General features: G+C 51.2%; 1 protein-coding gene across 23 annotated transcripts in view; it reads left to right on the forward strand.

Annotated features, from left to right (window-relative positions):
• SHB (SH2 domain containing adaptor protein B) overlaps nucleotides 1-19,337 on the forward strand; it is a 123,369-nt gene that overhangs the window by 32,842 nt on the left and 71,190 nt on the right. For 22 of the 23 annotated variants that reach the window (XR_006741248.1, XR_006741247.1, XR_006741244.1 and 19 more), the window contains one exon: nucleotides 12,115-12,235. The exons of the other annotated variant lie outside the window; for it this stretch is intronic. Coding sequence is in view for 17 of the 22 variants with exons in the window: in XM_045579983.1 (XP_045435939.1) it covers nucleotides 12,115-12,235 (121 nt within the window). In the remaining 5 variants the exon portion in view is untranslated. The remainder of the gene's footprint in view (nucleotides 1-12,114; nucleotides 12,236-19,337) is intronic. 23 annotated transcript variants of the gene reach the window in all.

Here is a 19,337-nt window from a genome sequence, read left to right on the forward strand (position 1 = left end):
GTTATCAGGGAGGGGCCGGGCCGCCCTAATCACTTGATTAGCATAGCAGCAAGGGATCAAAGTTTGCTCTATCTAAATGGGCAAGTCTGGCATTTAGTTCAAGATACCTTGGCCTTCCTTTATAAATATATAGAACGTTTCCGGCGGCAGATGATTTATGACCTCCCGTTTGGAAGGGGATTTTACGATGCGTATTAATAAATTAGGGCCACTTCATGCCTGATTGATTCCTGAGGCTACTGTCAAGCGCTGTATTGGTGTTCCACAGAGACTGACACTCAGCAGTAGTGGAGAATGGGCCTTTAAGAGTGAGCGGGACACCAGGAAGGGAGAGGGGCCAGAAAAGCCAGCGCCCTTTCATGGTGGATGCACACCTGATGGCTGTAACCCAAAGGAGGGCGTGGTCTTTAAAATAATGTCAGAAGGACTGAAGTGCCCATGGGTCCCATGCTCCGAAAGCATAGTGTGGGATGAGGAAAGTGAAAAGTTAGGTAGGTTTATTATGAAGCTAACTCCGTTCACTTTAAAAGGACTGGACTTTTTTTCTGTTTCCTTTGTGATGTTTCTTATTCTTTCCTTCAGAAAACGTTGGTGAGGAAAGGCGGTAGTTGGTTTTCCTTTAGTGTCGTGATCCTGTGTCTCTCCCCTTCCTCTTGTATGGAAGGCCCACTCTACCCTTCCCATCTTACAGATGGGGAAACTGAGGTCCTGGCAGGGAGTGTGGCTTAGCTAATGCTGCCACCTGGAGAGGAGGGGAGCAGTGTTTAGGCCTCAAGCTGCATGGAAACTTCTTGATGTGTGCTCTATTGTTCTGTATATCTTCTAGTCGTTTTTCTTTGCACATAAAACACATTTCTTCCTTTGAGAATTTATAATGTTTTAGAAAAATGGAGTCCTATCAGTACTGTTTTAAAACCTAATTTTTTGTCAATGCCTCAGATTCGAAGAGTAATTTTTTTTTTTTATTGGTAAAGATTGGTAAACCTCTTTTGGTTTTATAGTGGGCATCCTCAGGTAACTCACCTGATAGGTCTGCACATAGCTCCCGTTCAAGACAGGGGGTAAAGGGACTTTGCCTATGCCCTCACTCCTCTGCTTGGCACTTGACAGCCGAGTACTTCTATTCTTAGCCATGCCTGCCCCGCCCCAGCATGCTCAGCTGTCCTCCCAAGAGACCAGAATCTCCATGAGGGCAGGGCAACACCTGCCTTTGTTCACCGCTGCATTGCAGCTCAGAGCTCACCGCCCGGCACTTTGTAAGCGTGAGGGGAATATGATTGAACAAGCCACTGACACCATTTCAGACACTTTGTGGCATGGCAAAGCTCTGTCCCCAGTCACTCCCCTGTAGTTAGAAGGTGCCAAGTACACAGGAGAAAAGGGGCTTTGGGGTTCAGGGATAGATTCTTAGCCTGGCGGATGCACATGACAAAGAGCTTGGTGACTGGAGGATTTGAGAAGACGGCATTATTTTAAAAAAGTAAATCACTGTTTATTGAGCACCGTTACGCTGAACACAATTGGGACTCCTCGAATACAGCGGCAGTAGTGATGGCCAGTGCCGCCTTTCCTCAATGCAAAGGCAGCCTCATGTTAGAAATGTGCTCGAATCCTCCTAATGGGCCCCATTCACAGAGACACGACCTTTCCCTTAGTCTGGGTCCTGTGTCGCTGTCACCGATGAAACGGCTGGCTCGCAGGGGCTGCACAAGACCCAAGTACCTTCTCACGCTAATCTCGGCTCCCCCTCTCACTCCGTCACGCCTGCTCCCTCTGGGGCCCTGCGTGGGACACGGATGCCTGGCTATTAAAGGTACCACAGCTTCAGGAAAGGCCTTTGGCTTCTGGGCTCTGCCGTTTTTCTTTCACATACCTTTCCTGTGAGCACACTGCCAAAGTTGTCCCTGGTGTTCAGAGCCTTCTGTTGCCGTGAGAAAGCCCTGCGGGCGTTCCCCGTCCTTTCTGGGGAAGGAGCGGTCCAGCCGGAAAGATGACTTGAGCACAGCTGTCTAAAACCTATTTTGGAAGCAGGCAGGCTATAAATATACTAGAGGCCCGGTGCATTAAAGTCGTGCACTCGGGGGGGGGGGGGGGTTCGTTGGGGGAGGGGAGTCCCTCAGCCCGGCCCCTCAGGGGATGTCCAACTTGCGGCTTAGGAGGAGTGGGCCTAAGCCATCAGTAGGGCATCCTTAGTGCTGCCGCAGAGGTGGAAGAGGCTCCCCCCACTGCTGCTGAACTTGCCAGCCATGAGCCCCACTTCTGGCTGAGCAGTGCTCCCCCCCTCCTCCCCCGTGAGAGCACACTGACCACCAGGGGGCAGCTCCTGCATTGAGTGTCTGCCCCCCCCCCCCCCCCGGTGGTGAGTGCATGTTATAGCAACCGGTAGTTTCGCATATTAGCCTTTTATTATATAGGAAAGGTCGCCAAGTGACTTGGGTCCTCCTGCGGTTGGGCTTTGGTGGGAGTCAGGTTTTATCACTGCTGCTGCTTCTATTACTGGACATCCAGGTGATCTCTGCAGGACCCTTCCTCAGGTTCCTCCTCCACAAGACGGAATCAGCCAGGCAGGATGGTGAGTTCAGGTGATGAGCGCACCTGGCATTTCTTGAGCACTTGCTGTGTGCCCGGCCCCGTTCTAGGTACTTCCTGTATATTGGCTCATTTAGTCCTCACCCCATTGTCATTTTGTAGATGAGGAACCTGAGGCACAGAGCGGAAAATGACTTCCAGAGCCCTACCCTGTGTCCCTGTTCATGATTGCACTTTCTCTGACCGTTCCAACTTTAAGTGCCCTTGCAGGGAAATAAGAAAATCCTGACCTTCTTCTTCTTCTTTTTTTTTTTTTTTTTTTTAATACGTTTTATTGATTTTTGTACAGAGAGGAAGGGAGAGAGACAGAGAGCTAGAAACATCAATGAGAGAGAGTCATCGATCAGCTGCCTCCTGCACACCGCCTACTGGGGATATGCCCGCAACCAAGGTACATGCCCTTGACCGGAATCGAACCAGGGGCCCCTCAGTCCCCAAGCCGACGCTCTATCCATTGAGCCAAACCGGTCCCGGCATGACCTTATTCTTCTTAACCCCGGGGCTGGTCCAAGAGCATTTTCTAGGAGGAGGGCCTGTACCCCCTTGAAAAGGAAGCTTGGGAAGAAAGGACTGTGTGGAAGGGCTGGTGGAGATGAATGGGGTCGCTGGAGGGCTGGGCATCCTGAGCCACAGCACAGGGGAGGATAGAGAGAGGGAGGCTCAATGGGTGACCCACATGGATTAAGCCTGGCCTGGGGCGGCCTCCCGCAGGGAACTGTCCGCAGGGATGGGTGGCAGTCCTTGCAAGAGGTGCCAAGGGAGCTTTATCCAGGAGGTGATTATGGTGGGTATACCCTGAAGTTTTAGGAATGGCTTTAAGAGAGAAAAAAAGATAGCCATAGAGGTATTGCAGACACATTGGTTACCTGTTTCTGGCATTGACCTTCACCTTCCCCTCGGGGCCTCCTGTTTCCCAGTGAATTCGTGCTTTTCAGACTACGGTGAGAGTAGTGCATGTTGGGGCTCCCTGTGAGATTTCCTTGGCACAGATTACACACATAATTTGTTGAAACCCACCAGACTAGATCTACTCTCAGGGCCCTTTCAGCTCTGACATCACCTGTAATTACTCTGCAAACCCCAGGAGGCTTCTGTCCCCCGGAGGGCTACGCTGAACTCTTCATTCGTCCACAGGCCCTAGCCGCATGCAGTTGAGAAATTACGGGATTAGCTATTTCGGAGTTAATAGAACTTCCCACTGCTTGAGAGATGTTGAAAAGCTAGTCCCTACCACTTAACGGTGAGGTTTCAGGGTAAATGGGGAGCAGAGCCAGGCTCCACTCCAGCAGCCTCCCACCCAGGACCATAGCAACCTCCACGGGGTTAAACTGAAGGAGAGGGGGATATGCGAGTGAGGGAGGTGGGGAGGGGAGGGAGGAGCTGAGAGGAGGGCCCCGGAGGAGCTGACAGAGGCTGTAATTTGGAATGCATCTTTCCTAACAAGTTGGAGCCTGCAGGTGTCTGAGGCAAACAGCTGTGGCTGTGGGAAGGGGAGGACTGGGAAGACCAGGGGAGACCACTGGACACACCCCTCGCGTCCTGACCCACGGGCAGGTCCCTGGCTGGTCTGTAAAGAAACGTTCACACTAGAGCATCCAAGGTCTGCCCAGAGTGGAGGGCGGCTGCCAACGGAAGCCGCTTTAGTAGTGACGACTGTCCCAATGGCAGAATTACGGAGTTGTGAGTTCCCCACCAGCGGGGTTAGAGGGCAGAGCACTTGACCTCCATGCATGAAAGGGGGACTTCGAACGTCAAGGTGATTGTGCATGAGCGAGTCAAACCTCAGAGGCGAGGCACCAGCCCGCCCGTGGTTGCCGTGGAAAAGTGCCCTCCCCACCATCTGATTTCCAGGAATTGCAGCTGAACGTGTGAATGTAGCTAATTAATCTTCCCAAATTAACTTCCTTACCATGTCAGAAGTGATTTATTGGCACGCCTGTAAGGGGAGTTCGTCTATGATGGTCAGAGCTGGGACAGAGAAAGGCGAGGAGGGGGGACGCTTGCTTGTATCTACGCATGGGGTGTCCCCAAGGAAGGTTACAGCCAGTTCTGTGGGCCCCCTCCCAGCCCCGGGGCCCTGGAATCAGGCCGTAGACCTACAGCACTCTGCTGCTATCCGGCACTCAGGCAGGGTGTGGGGTTCCCGTGAGGTTCTCGACCTCTTAGCCAGATACCCCAGCTAGGAGATGCATCCGTCCCAGAACATAAAAGAGTGTGGGGGCGGGGAGAGGATCCTTCATAAACATTCCCATTTCTGTGGCTGATAAATATGACAGCTGTGGTCATACCTGATGGCAGCCAGTTTTCTCTGTCATCGCTGGGCCTTGACGGAGGCTTTTTCTCAGGTCTTTGTTTTGTCTTCCCCACAGATTTTCAGTGGGCAGAGACCCAGCACTTAACTCAATCCCCAGCCATCTTTCTTTATAAACCGCTGTCACGTCCCCACCTCATCGCATTATTTGCTCCTCACAACATTCACGTGAAGCTGAGACGGCAAACAGTTTTGCGCATTTCACAGATGAATGGCAGAGGCTCAAAGAGATAAAGCAGTTTGCCAGGAATGACCCAGGGAGGGTGCAGTAGAGCCAGCTCTGCTCCAGAGTCTGCTTGTCCTTTCTGCCATGCCACTTGCCTTTCTGTGTATTTGCGAAGCCATTGGCCAGCCTTGGGACTTCAGAAACACTGCCCGCCTCAGCCACACCGTGAGTTCTGCAAACAGCCACCCGTTCCTAGCCATGGGTGCTGCTCGGGGGCCACTGAATCTGTGCTGAGAAAACACAGTAACTAGTAGGCTGACCTCCATCCAAAGCAGATGCCCACCTTGCAGCCTCTGTTCGGACACCCTAATGGCAGGAGCTCTGGTTCCCAGGGAGTGTGTTCCTTTATGGTTGTTAGATGTCCTCCCGAACTCGCTGAGCCTGTGTCTGTATAGTTTTCAGGTCTGTGCAGAATGTCTATCCGCTGCTTCTTTTTGGGCAGCCCCCCGGTCATTTGGAACCCTTCCAGATCCCCAATCCCTGTTTCATTCATGCCATATCTTGATTGGCATGGCAACAGAGTCTCCGTTATGGGGACATCAGGCCTGCCAGGGCCTGTGTCATGGTGGGTCCCAAAGGAGAACCAGGACTCCAGCCTGCCCAGTCCCCTGATGCAGGACGGAGGCATGGAGCCTCGGGCTGGTGCTGCCACCTCATGAACTGAACACCATTTGTTCACCTTCAAGGAGCCCTCCTGATCCCCGGGGTGAGGGAGAGGGCCAGGTTGCCTCTGCCCTGGAGTGTGTGGCTGCTGGGTTTTAAACTGGCAAGCCAAGATACAACCTGACTGTCCTCACATTCCCCCTCCTTCCCCAGCCTACTGGCAGGCCAGTCACACATCCCACTGCGCCTTCAGCCAGGTGAATTATGTGTGTTGAATTACAACAGTCAGCACCCTCCACCTCGCTAAGGCAGAGTGTGTCTCTGGCCAGGTGGCTCAGTTGGTTGGAGCATCCTGTACACCAAAAGGTTGGGGGTTTATTCCTAGTCAGGGCACACATTTAGGGTTAAATCCATGGTAGGGTATGTATGGGAGGCAAGTGATCTCTCTCTCTCTCTCTCTCTCTCTCTCTCTCTCTTCCCCCCCCCCTCCCTTTTCCTCCCTCCCTTCTCCCTCTCTTTCTAAGATCAATTAAAAAACACACACATATATTCTAGGGTGAAGATTTATTTAAAAAAAAACAACAACAACAACAACACATGAGTGTGTCTCATTTTAGATGTTCTTTGTAGTGACTCAGATGCAAGGGAACTTGGCCTTAACCTGAGACTCCCAGCCTTTCTGAAATGTGCCCAACACTTTGCAGGCACATTATATAAAGGTGATGGAGAGGGCCACACCTTCATCATTTATCAGATTCCCACAGAGATTCATGCCCCCCAAGCTGCTCAGAAAACCAATGTGTAGTCGTGATGGCAAACTGATGAGGACATGGTCCGACGGGGACTGTGTAGAGCATTCCCAGGTGTGTTCCTAGGCAGTTTGCTTTGGCTTAGACAGAAGTCATGGACCTGGAACAAACCCAGGACCTCATGGGGTGCCACCCCCTCACTTTCCAGTGAGAGACGAGCAGCACAGAGTGGGGGAGACTTAGCTTGCTTCATCCAGCAGAGGCCAAGTTGGGGCAGCCCCAAACTGCCAGTTCCCACAGGCAGCAGAGCACATGGAGTGACTGGTTACTGGTAGAGGAAGTGCCTTTGGGATAGTGGGGACAATACAGGTCACCACTCCGGGAAGGTGGTAGCGCTCCGCCTGTCTGGACCCTCCTGTGAGCAGGTGGGAGTGATCTTTAGCAGGAATGCCTGTGCCTTTCGGCCCTGCCCCCTCTGCAGTCCCACCAGCCCTTTCTGAGCCAGGGATCCTCCTGAGAGTGTGCTGAGAGCCATGTAGAGTTGGCCCGAAAGGGTGAGTCTGTGCTTCAGAGCAGACAGCTTTGCACGTCCTCACAGCTAGATTAGCCGTGGGCTTAGGCTCCCCTCACTGGGCAGGGCAGGGTCTTGCTTGTGTGGCCCTCTCCCCACACACACAGCCCTGTTGCTCAACATGGGGCCAGCCCTCAGATTGCACAGAGGATGCCATTGCCTCTACGTCTTGGATTCTGGAGATGGACCAAGGCATGTTGGGTCATCTCTTACTCCAGTTGATTCCCAGGGAAAGAAAGCAAGAGTGAGCTGCCTTTAACACCCACTTCTTGCTTCACTTTGATGAGCAGGACGGAGAGATATCTGGGAAAAGTGAAAATCCAGAGTAATGCCTGAAGGCTTTGCATTAGATTGGTGGGGGAGGGATCTGGCTCTAGCGTAACATTTTCCAAACTTTCCTGATAAAAATCACCTGGGTTGCTTATTAAATATACACATTATTGGGGGGTAGGTATCTGGGTTTAAAAAAAATATATTTTATTGATTTTTTACAGAGAGGAAGGGAGAAAGATAGAGAGCTAGAAACATCGATGAGAGAGAAACATCGATCAGCTGCCTCCTGCACACCCCCCACTGGGGACATGCCCACAACCAAGGTGCAGGCCCTTGACCGGAATCAAACCTGAGACCTTTCTGTCCGCAGGCCGACGCTCTATCCACTGAGCCAAACCGGTTTTGGCTAGGTATCTGGTTTTGTTTTTTTTTTTTAGTAAGCATTCCAAGCCATTCCTGTCTTCAGGCAAGTTTGGGAAACAGTTTATCTACTGTACCAAAAATAGCCTGTGAAGAGGAGTGCTTTTTTAAAAGTTTACTTTTGTGGATAATGCATCAATTAGTTTTCCTTGTTTGAAAATGTGTTAACGTTACAGGCACCCCTCCTTTGATTTCCTGTAACCACCCCAATCCCAGTCACCTCCCCCGCAGGAGGTGCCAGTAAGCAGTGTGTATCTCCCCAGACCTTTTCTTTCCACTAAATGGTGGTACAGGTTTCTGTTTTATTTTCCCTGAACAGGTTATCAGGTTGTATCTTTCCTTCTACAACTTGCTTCCCTTTTATTCCAAGCTAAGCCTTGGAGAACTATGTTCATTTTTGTTTGTTTTAAATCTGCTGCCGAATATTCCATAGCATGGAACTAGCAGGATTTCGCAGCTCCCCAAGGATGGACAGAGTAGGATATAGCAAGCTCTCATTACCTCCTGCTCCAGTGAGCATCTTGGTCCACTCTTCCTTGTGTACATTTGGGAATAAATACTGAGAAGCGAAGTTGCTGGGCTAATCCATGAATTTTCATGGATACTGTCCACGGTTATCTTTCAGAGTGGCTCTCCCGATTCACCTTTCCCCCAAGAGCACGTGGAGAGGTCCAGCTCTCCACCCAGGTGCAGCTATCTTGCAAAAGCGTATGGGCGTGTTGCCAAGTGGCAACACCCATCTTTCTCTGGCACTTCCTTTTGGGGATGAACAGGAAGACTGCTTCCTATCACAAAGCTTAGTCCCCAGGATAAAAACAGCCTGGCCCCAGACTGATGGAAAGGAGTGTGTGCAAAACAGAAAGGAGAAAAGCAGAGCTGACTCAGAGCCCTGTCAGAGAGGTGGTGCGCAGGGATGGCCGAGCCCTCCGCACAGAAGAAGGAGGTTGTGAGCAGGCCTCTCAAGGACCCCCAGTTTCACTGCTTTATGAGCCTGTGAACGTCCTTCACGGGCACCGGGCTGGGGTCTCTAGTTTTGTTTGAAAGCAAGAAGAGACTTGCCTGGGGTTTAGCCATAACCTTTGTCTTTCTTTAAATTGACTTTAAAAAGAAGCATCAATTTGATTGACTTATTTATGCATTCATTGGTTGGTTCTTGTATGTGCCCTGACCTGGGATCAAACCTGCAACTGTGGTGTATTGGAACAACGCTCTAACCGACTGAGCTACCCGGACAGGGCCATCACTCTTGTCTTTCTGCTGCTGCTCAGTTCCGTAATGAAGTGGTGAGACCAGTAGCCTGGAGCCCCCTCCCGGCTCTGCACTTGCCCATGAAACAAGCAGGCCAGGTGAAGAACTCTGATGCCCTGACAGGTCTTTGCCAATCTGAGAGCAAAATCAAGGAAAGTATCTCGAGTGCCCAGATGGCCTACTCTGCTGACAAGTCCCTGCTGTCTTCCTTTTAGTCGAATTGTTCAATTAGATTTGAAGGACTTGTCTGCTAACTGGGGCAAAAGCAACCCCAGCAGGAATCCAAGCCCACATCTGTGGAAACTTAAAGTCAGTCTCTCTCTCTCTCTCTCCCTCTCTCTCTCTCTCTCTCTCTCTCTCTCTCTCTCTCTCTCTCTCAACAGCCTTCACTCAAGCCTCTTGCTGGTCATCTTGATTTATTAGTACAGTGAGCCCTGGGCAGCTTGGACAGTGACCACACTGCCCAGTGCATGTGGCTGGGGCACACACCACTCTGACCAACTGCCCACTCAACTCTCCTGACACTTGGTTAAATTTTTACTCGCCAAAACCAGGACATGATTTTGCAAAAGGTCAGACAGCTCAGTAAGTGTTTGCCTAGCTTCAAGTTGCTCAAACCTCAAATTCCCTCCCCTCCACCCACTTCACTTTGAAGTTCGAAAGCAAGTTGATTAAATATACATTTTAGGGACCTTCCGATTTGCTTCTTAAACTAACAGAATTCTAAACCTTTTTTTTTTTTTAACGGAAGGATTTTTCAACTGTCAGCAGATATAACTGGAACCACATGTCAGCAGAGAGCAGGGGCTTTTCCTAGTTTTAGGATTTGTAAGTTCTTATTGAAACGGAAGTCGGCAAGGCAGGCAGTTGGGGGCCAGTGACAGCGCAAGCTCAGATCTCATTTTAATTAGAAAGTACAGATAGTGCCTGCCGAACCAAAGGCCTCCCAGCGTTCCCCTGCCTAGGCTAGCAAAGCTTTGGTTTATATCCTGCAAACCTCCGTGTCTGTAAATTACAGAGCTGGGATGTTGATTTTTAGATTACAGAGACTGCAGCCCAGCTTCCTCCCCTGTCTACCTCCTCAGCTAATCCCCCCATAAATGATTTTGTTTTCTTGGGGAAATATTTGCTCCCTTCCTCGTTGCAGAATAGATGGAGGATGTTCATGCTGAAAAGAGACAGGAAGGAAGGAAGGCCGGAGCGGGAGACATAAGATTAGATGTCAGCCACAGCAGGTTCATCTTTTTCTCCATTTGAACTTCTCACCTCTTGAGACTCAAAACCCTACCCTAGATCAGCGTCTGAGCTGCTCTGGTTGACAGTGGTTCACATGCATAATTTTCTCCCTGATGTGTTCTGCAAAGGATGGAATAGAAATATCAAATGAAAGACATTGCCTGACCCAGCTCTCCCCCACCCCCCTGTCTCTCCCCTGCCTGGTGTCATTTGAGCTCAGCGAGTCTCAAAAGAGGCCACGATTACCATGTCAGCATCTGGAAGGGCCCCCGCTGGGACTCAGAGCCCGACCCCTGGAGGAGGCAGCAGGGGGCAGACAGGAGGGCGCACATGCTCAGATGGTGGGCGCTCCAGCCTTGGGTCTTTCCATGAAGAGCTTGACTGCTGAGTGCTCTGCCTCCCTTGGCCCCAGGCTGCATGCCTGTGACAGGGCTGCTGCCCACTGTCCCTCCTCCGGCGTCACATTCCGGGCAGCTGGAGGTCACTTGCTCACCCTGCCAGGGCTGCTGCCACAAGCTGCCATTCGAGGGCAGACAAAGGGGGGATTTTCCCTTCCCCTGGGTTTATAGGCCCCTCAAATGCCTTACATTCCAGGAGCTGGGAGAGAGAGGAGGCTCCTGTGGTTTCTAATTAAACCCACAATTTAAATAACAATTCATGCTACCCCAGGGTTGAGAGAAATGCTAACCTGCCCCCTCCCAGAAGAGTCAGCTGGGTGGCCTGGCGGGGAGGTTGAGGAACTTGCCCTTTGCCAGATGTGTGACCAGAGGGATAGATGGTGATGGAAGTCACAGTGGATTTGTGTGGAGCTGGATGTTAAAAGGGAACTTGTTTGGTGGGTTCCTGTCCTTTCTCCTTTGATAAGTGAGCCACTCAAGGTTAGGATTTAAGAAATGGAAAGGAAAGTTGTCGTGTTTACACCTAGCCTCCAACTGAGATTTTTTTTTATCCTTCTCCAGGGAAAATGTGGTCTCCAAAGTGTTCAAATCTCAGATTCTCACAATCTCATGGGGTACCCCACCCTCCCACATACACACACACTCTCTCACTCTCTCTCTTTCTCTCTCTGTCTCTTTCCCGCCAGGTGACTGTCCATTTGTTGTAAAACTTTGCTATTTTCTGAAATATTAGACAAGTGAGGAGGCCAGGAAGGGCCCTGGGAGCAGAGGGGCTGGCCAAGAGTCTTAGTCTAGCCCCATCCCCCACTGGACCTCAGCTTCCCCATCCGTTACAGAAAGGCCTTTCCATGCGTTGCCTCCAAGGCCCTTTCTGGCCCAAGCAGTCTACCTGTCCATCCTGAGCCGCTTTTGTGTTTTCATTGGGCCCGTCTGGGGCCACAGTCATCTTTACACAGTTTGTTGAGCTCACCGAATTGTTGTCTGATTACCCAAGGCGTGGTTGTGTTCCAGATTTGGGGGAAAAGGAACGCTGAGTATAATTATCTCTACACAAGCTCTTCTGTGCCTCGGCCAGCACCAAGAACCTGTCAGCATTTCCAGGCTTTCTGCAATCCCCCTTCCAATTTTCTTCCATCCCATTCCATTATATTGAGCAATTCACATTCCCAAAGACACCCTCCGGGTTCTTGCCTCCGTGCTTCTCTACCCGGTTGCCCTTCTGATCTCATTTCACCTTGCCCAGAGCCGGCCGTGCTGCATGTACAGGCTCAGAGGCCCCTCTCTTGTGATGGAGCACTGCCAGGGAGGGTCCCTTAGTCACCCCTGCAAGCACTGGAGCTTCCTGAGGATAAGCCCCAGCTCTGGTTCCAGCCTCCCCCTGCACCTCCTTGCTGGTGTGGTGCAGGCTCCGTTTGTGTGTGTTGGAGCAGAGCCTGGCCGTGAAGCAGAAAGCCAAAGGTGGACTCACCCTCGCATCTTCTTCCCTGCAGGTGATTATCGCTGATGACTACTCAGATCCCTTTGATGCCAAGAATGATCTCAAGAGTAAAGCGGGAAAGGGAGAGAGTGCTGGCTACATGGAGCCCTACGAGGCCCAGAGGATCATGACAGGTAAGCAGGGCAGTTGGCACAAGGACTTGCACTCAGCAAGGAGGCAGAGAGCCCGTTCCTGGACACATGGATGGTCCCCAGCCAGCCTCAGCAGGGGAAGGAAGGTTTGTGGTTTCAAGGTGGTAGTTGGCAGGCTGGTGTGTTTAATCTTCACCACAACCTCCCAGTTCATGTTCGCCTACATCAGGAAGAACCTGGCAGGGCACAGTAAAAGGCCAGTCACTAGGGGGCCAAGTACAGTAACCAAGATAGGGACCGAGAAGTAACTGGGGAGAAGAGGGGCAAGTTCTATTGGGAATTTCTGACTGAAGAAAGATACAGCATTTGAGGTAAAAAAAAAAAAAAAAAAAAAGCTTAAGTTGGAGCTTTCCAGCATCCAAGGCAATAAAAGAAGCAAGCTGGGTCACTTTCTTTCATTTCCTAGTAGGAGGGGGAAGACTAGATCATTGCAGACAAAATTATCCCTGTCCAAATATGAGGAAATCCTCGTTGAGGGGCTGTGGAAGCAGCCTAAAGAGCCCTTGCTCTCCACCTGGTAGGTTTATCGGAAATAGACTCTCCCCCTCGACCCCCCCCCCCCCCGACCCCCGTGACTATTTTATATTGGCCCTTAATGACAAAACCTTGTCAAAACAATTGCTTGGGGCCCAAAAGAATGTGGCCAGGTGGCCAGTATCCTGAGGGCCTCTTGACTAGCCAGGATAATGCCCAGAGCATCTTAAGAGAATGATCTGATATCGGCCACCACAGACAGGTGGTTATCATCCATCACACACACGCACGCACGCACGCATGCACGCACACATGTCCTCCTGGCCCAGAGGACCAGTGCAAAGACAGAAGAGTTCCTGTGAGGATTGGAGCAGGTTGGGAGCGGCCCCTAATTTTGAGGCCCAGTGAACTGGTGTTCTGTATGTCTTTGAGGACTTTCACATTATTTGTCCTGAGTTAGAAGAAGGAAGGGAAAGGAGGTGACATTTACAGAGCACTTAGTGTATGTGGGGCCTGTGCAGACTGTAGGACAGCTGCCTTGTGCTTTACTGTTCATGGAAAGTGATTCTCTAGCCCTCAGTGTATCCCCCAGAGTGCCGGGCCACCTCTCACACTCCCATTTTCCTCTTCTCTCCTGGGAAAGCAGCCTCTGGGGAGCAGGAAGGGGGCAAGAGACAGCTGAGTGTGCATTTGAGTGGACCCTCCGAGGGTCCTAAGGGAGTCTCCAGGCTCAGGGAACAGGTCTACTGGTGGAGCCTTCACCTCAGCACTGCAGTAACACCTGCTCCTGCTGTCATATCCTATCACCTCCCATGTACACCCCCACTGGGCTCAGTGAAACGCCAGCTCGGTGGCAGCACTGTGGAGAGCTTTGGCCCTTCAGCTCCGGCCAGTCTTGCATCCAGCAGGCATCAGCCCAGGCTTACAGAAGTGACTTTGGACGCTGGCACATTCATATGTCAGGGTCAGCAAAGGATCTTCAAGGTCATCCAAACCCAACCGCCTCATTTAGCAGAAAGGAAAACTGAGTTCAGGGAAGGAGAGGGACTTGCCCAAGGACACATAGTAAGTTGGAGGCAGACTGCCAAGTATGGCCTGGCCTTGGCAGGGCGGTCTTTGGGGTGGAGTACGGGAGGAAGTGTAGTGTTTGTGTTTGACGCTGGGGTATCCGGGACACGAGGAAATGGCAGGAGCCATCGGAGGCTGGCTCCCAGGCTCTGGTCTGGGCCCTTTGACATACACACCTCACCATTTCCCTGCAAAGGAGGTGCTGTCTCATTTTACAGGGGAGGGAAACTGAGGACAAGTCACTTCCCTCAGTTTCACAAATAGAAGTGAGGGGCTTCGACCCATATCTACAGAACATGGGGGCAGGGAGCTGAAGCGGGGAGGGGACATTTGCCAGGCTGGCCTGTGCTAGTAAGTCCTAGTGCTCCTTTTCATCTTGCTTGGCCCATCTCTCGAGGTGAAATTCTGGTCTTGATCTCTTCCATGCCATCTGGCCTCAGTTTCCTCATGTATAAAGTGAAGAGGAAGAATCAGAGCACTCTGGTTTCCTTCCTGCCCTAGTGTCTATGTACTTGGCACCCTCAAGCCAAATCTATGATTGAGCCGGCAGAATCAGGCAGCCTCCTTCCAAAGCCATGCCCTGCATCCCATTCTTCCCCTCTTCACACCAGTCTTCATCCCAGACTTAAGGGCCCCCGATGCACAGAGACCCGCTAATGTATAGGAAAGGTGCTGGGCTCTTAGGTCAGCGTGGGTACCTGGGTGGGTGAGGAGGCTTAGCCTATTGAGGGCTGCAGTGTCCTCTTTATAAAGTAGGGCACACAACACTGACATAGCCTCAACTGGAACAAGTAAGCATTGTGGGGGTTTTTAAATAAATTTTTAAAATATATTTTTATTGATTTCAGAGAGGAAGGGAGAAAGAGAGAGATAGAAACAACGATAAGAGAGAATCATTGATCAGCTGCCTCCTGCATGCTCCCTACTAGGGATTGAGCCCGCAACCCAGGCATGTGCCCTTGACTGGAACTGAACCCGGAACCCTTTAGTATGCAGAGCAACACTCTAGCCACTGAGCCAAACCAGCCAGGGCAACGAGCGAGCTTTGCACATGGGCATGAGATTGTTGTTATTGGGGAGCAGAGGGCCTGTTGGTCCTTTGCTTGGAATTAAGTGATGTCGAGTTCTCTGACCAGGCCCTGGCCAACTGCAGGGGAGTGGCCGAAACCACAGGACAGTGGAGGAGGTGGTCCTTAGGCCCTCCGCAGGGCACCTGGGCAGCTGCCTGGAGCCCTTGCTGTACCCTGTTGTGTTAGAGACTAGATATGTAGCCTGGGCAGACACTGTCACTGCCCCCAGGAACTTCCATAAAGCAGGGTGACAGGCCTAGATCCAGGTACGCCAAGGTGAGCAGGTGAATCTCCAGAAAAATGGAGTTTGGGCCATCCAAATGGGGTGGGGGCGGGGGCGGGGGTGGAGGCCGAGGCGGTGGTGATGAGAGCTGGCTTGAGCAAAGGCATGAGGTATGGGATCTTTTTGCTGGAGAGGAGTAGCCAGAGATGAGGCTTTTGATAGGATAGAATAATGATAGAAAAAAAAGTAATGATAATGATAGGGCAAGAGCTTCTAAAGATTAATTGGATCATGAAGCCCTAGTTTACCTAAAACCATAGAATAATTCTCAACTAGGATCCTTTCTCCTGAGGTCTTCAGACCCATTTTACAGATGGGAATACTGAGACACAGAAAGGTTAAGTAATCAGGAAAAGCACACCCTCTGGAGCCTGCAGCTAAAACATTCTTACATCTGTCCTCTCCCCAAAAGATCTCCAGAAATAACTGGCAATTTAGCTGTTACTTAGACCACCCTTTTTTTTTTTTTAAAGAAATTTTTATTGATTTTTTTTTACAGAGAGGGAGAGGGATAGAAAGTCAGAAACATAGATGAGAGAGAAATATCAATCAGCTGCCTCCTGCATGCGCCCCCCCCCCCCCCCCCCACTGGGGACGTGCCCACAACTGACATACATGCCCTTCACCAGAATCGAACCTGGGATCCTTCAGTCCGCAGGCCGACTCTCTATCCACTGAGCCAAACCGGTTTCGGCTAGACCCCCTCTTTATGTGTGACACCCCACCCCCATCATACCTTATAAAATTGTGCAAAGTATCATCTCACAGGATGATTCACACACAGATTAATTGAAAGCATTTTCCCATAATTTTTAATATTATAAGCAATTACACATTAAGAAGTCCTTAGCATGTTTTTATTATTAAGTCAAGTTCATGGCATAACAAGAGGAAATTAAAGGAAAGCCGTTCACCCAGAACCTGCTACCCTGACGGGGCTGTTTTCCTTTCTCACAATTTCTGCCCTTTATAAAACTCCGGGTAAAGTTAGTCATCAAATTTAAGATGGGGGGGGGGGGGGGCATCTTTTTGTATCTTCTTGTTCTCTGTCATAGTCTCTTCTAGCAGCAGCAGGCTTTCTGAGAAAATGGTGGTGTGTATCATGTTGAGGTGTCTGTTAGAATTGTGGCCTGTTGCAGGAGGCAGGAAATGTGGGTTCTAGCTCTGGTTCTGCCTTGGTTTGCTGGGTGTCCTGAGGCAAGTTGCTTTCCCTCTCTGAGTCTTACTTTTCTTCCTCATCTGAAAAGTCAGATTTGCCTTCTTCCTTGGGTGCCATGACGGTCTTTGTAAATCCTCCAGTTCCCTGTTTCAAGGTCAGAACTGTACCTCTTCCTGCTCCATCCCCACCGCCGCCTCATGGTGCCATCCCAGGTCTTGCAGGTGGTGAGGAAGAGCTGGTCCTGGCACCCTCCTAGGAGCATGCAAGCTGCCTTCTTGCAGGACAGACAGTGCTGGGAGCTGCAGGTTTGCACCCATCTTCACAGGCAGGCTCCAGAGGCCCTTCCTAGAGCTCCTGTTTGAATTTGGAATAAAGCCCCAAAGACCACCAAATGCTTCTCAGAGAAGGCGGGGGAGGGAGGGTGTTCTTGAGTCTTGACTGGGTTTCAGAGAGGTCATCTCTGGATTGATGATGATTCTGCCTTGCTCGTGTGTTTGGCATTACCTCTGCCTCCCTGCTTCAAGGCTGTGCTGTTCTCTGGTCCCGGTAGCTGGGAAAGTGAACTGCCTTTCTTTTCTTTTTTTAAAAAATATTTTTTATTGATTTCAAAGAGGAATGAGAGGGAGAGAGAGAAAGAAATCTCAATGATGAGGGAGTGATCAATCGGCCGCCTCCCGCACGCCCCTTATGGGGATCAAGCCCGCAACTCGGGCATGTACCCTGACCAGGAATTGAACCATAATCTGGTTCCTGGGTTGACTCTCAACCACTGAACCACACCAGCTGGGCAAAGGGCCTTTCTCTCTGGGTCCTGAGTCCACACCCTCCCCAGCTCCTCACTGTCTGTGGGCTCTGCTCCCAGAATGTCCATGCACTGGCCTCTTCCTCACCTGGCCTGCTTTGTCTGCAGAGCTCTGCTCCCCAAACCATCCCTCCCGGTGCCCCTTCACTCCCCTCCTGCCAGGCTGCCTCTGTCATCCTCTGCAGGCCCCGTGCTTCCTTCTTGTCTGCCCTCTCCCCAAGTTGCCTCAGGCTTCAGCCGGTCCTGGTGGTCACAGCTCTCCCCTGTCTGGGGGATGCCGGGATGGAACTATCCTGGAAGAGCAGTCTTCTCTGCCCAGCATCCTTTTTGCGCTTGAGGTTCAGAGGGGCCAAGCACTGACTGGCCAAGGTCACATAGCAGCAAGCTGCAGAGCCCGTCTCCTGACTTCTGTAATCTAGAGCTGCTAGGCCTTGTTTTGAAATGTTTTGAAACCTGCCCTTACACCTCCTGGCAGATACAAGGTTTGGTCATGGACTGTGCAGAGTTCCCTGGCTGGTCTATCATTTACCAGAATGACTTACCTACCGGACAGGAAGAAGATAATCAAGTGTAAATAGATTCTGTATTAGTCACCCGATGACTTTCCTAATCTTGAGAAATAGCTTGGCTCACACACCCAGCCTGGTGGTGTTCCCGGCCCAGGGGGAGAGGAGCTTGAAGCCTAGGTTTCCATGGTGACTGGTGGGCCCATCCTGGCAGCCACTTCCTTTTCTCTCACCCCTGTGCCCCTCTCCCTTTTGACCCTGGACATTGAGCTTGCCCAGCTTTTCAGGAAGGTTGGAACAGGATGGAACAGGCCACAGAAAGCTGACAGTCATTGAGGATACACCTGCTGTGTGCCAGACTTCCCCATTCCTGCCCCTGGCCTTTCAGAATCCCAGAGAGACATGAAAAGATCTCATGGCATAGAAACGGATGGAAATGCCCATCTGGAAATTGGCTCAGGCAACTCCAGTTGATTGGCAGCAAAGCTCCTGGCATCCTTTACCCACCCAACAGCACTAAGCAGGGTGTGACACAGTTAGGAAGTTGTTTAGGAAGTTGTGCCCGGCTGGGTGTGTAGGATGGATTAGAGCAAAGAGAAGCAAGAGGCGGGGAGACTGGTTCTGTGGCTCTGTGGCCATGGCAGTCATCTAGGCCAGGGGCCTGCGGCCAGAGCCGAGGCTGCGGCTGAGGACTGGTAGGTGGAGCAGGAGCTGGAGTGGGAAGATGGGGTAACAGAACTTGCCAGCCTTGGAGTGCAGTGGGTAAGAGAGAGAGAGAAGCTGGGATCCTGGTATTGGGGTGGGGTGAGGGTGGGGGTGTGACAGTGTCAGGTACCTGGTGGGAACTATCCTATATCCGAAAAAGGGAAGGATGGTTCTTGGGGGAGGAGCCAATGGGCACCTTTGCATTTGTGTGTCAGAGGAGGCCCAGGTGCTCCAGGGGCCACCTTGGGGGCATCTGGGAAGAGGAGCTAGTTTGCAAGACTGTCCAAGGAGTCCGCCTACCAAAATCCCTGCTCCTCCAGAGGCCTAAAGAAGGAGATTCAGCAATTTGCCCCCTACCCTGTTATTTGGCTAATTAATCGGTACCCTCCTCTAAAAGGGCTCAGGCTGGCTCTCTGGACGTCTGTAGCCATGGCAGAGGGCTGTATTTAAAGGGTGCCTTTTATAGGCGATGCTGGGAATCCCCCTGGGGCTCTGGGAGAAAGCAGCAGGATCATTTCCATTTTAGTCATATAGGCTGACCAGACTGTGCCCCATCCCAGCTCCCCTCTCTGCAGGGTCTCTGCCTGCTGTTCTGGATGCTGAGTAACAACGAGTTTGCATTTTTATTTATTTTTTAATGTAAAGTCTTTCCACCTATAGGGTAACTGGGCAGGTGTTGATTTAGTCCTCAGATCTCTTCCCCACCCACAATAGTCCTGCCTTTCAGCTGGCCTGGCCCCTGTGTTTTAATGTGGTACACTGCCTCTGGTCCTTTTCCAAAACATAAATAAATAAAATGCCACTTCTTTCTCCCTCCCAGAAGGCGGGCCTGTAATTGTACCTGGCAATCTAAAAAGTGACGCTCTGGAAGAGTCATCTCCCAGGGCCCAAGCTTCCTGGTTGGTCCTCCCTGTTCTAGCTGCTACAGTCCCTCTTTGTGCGATCGTGCTGACACAGCACTTGGGCGTCGTATCGTAATTTATCTGCTGCACTGGGGGCCCCTGGCGGGGAACCCTT

The sequence above is a fragment of the Pipistrellus kuhlii genome, unplaced genomic scaffold, assembly GCF_014108245.1.
Source record: "Pipistrellus kuhlii isolate mPipKuh1 unplaced genomic scaffold, mPipKuh1.p scaffold_m20_p_12, whole genome shotgun sequence".
Classification (NCBI taxonomy): Eukaryota; Metazoa; Chordata; class Mammalia; order Chiroptera; family Vespertilionidae; genus Pipistrellus; species Pipistrellus kuhlii.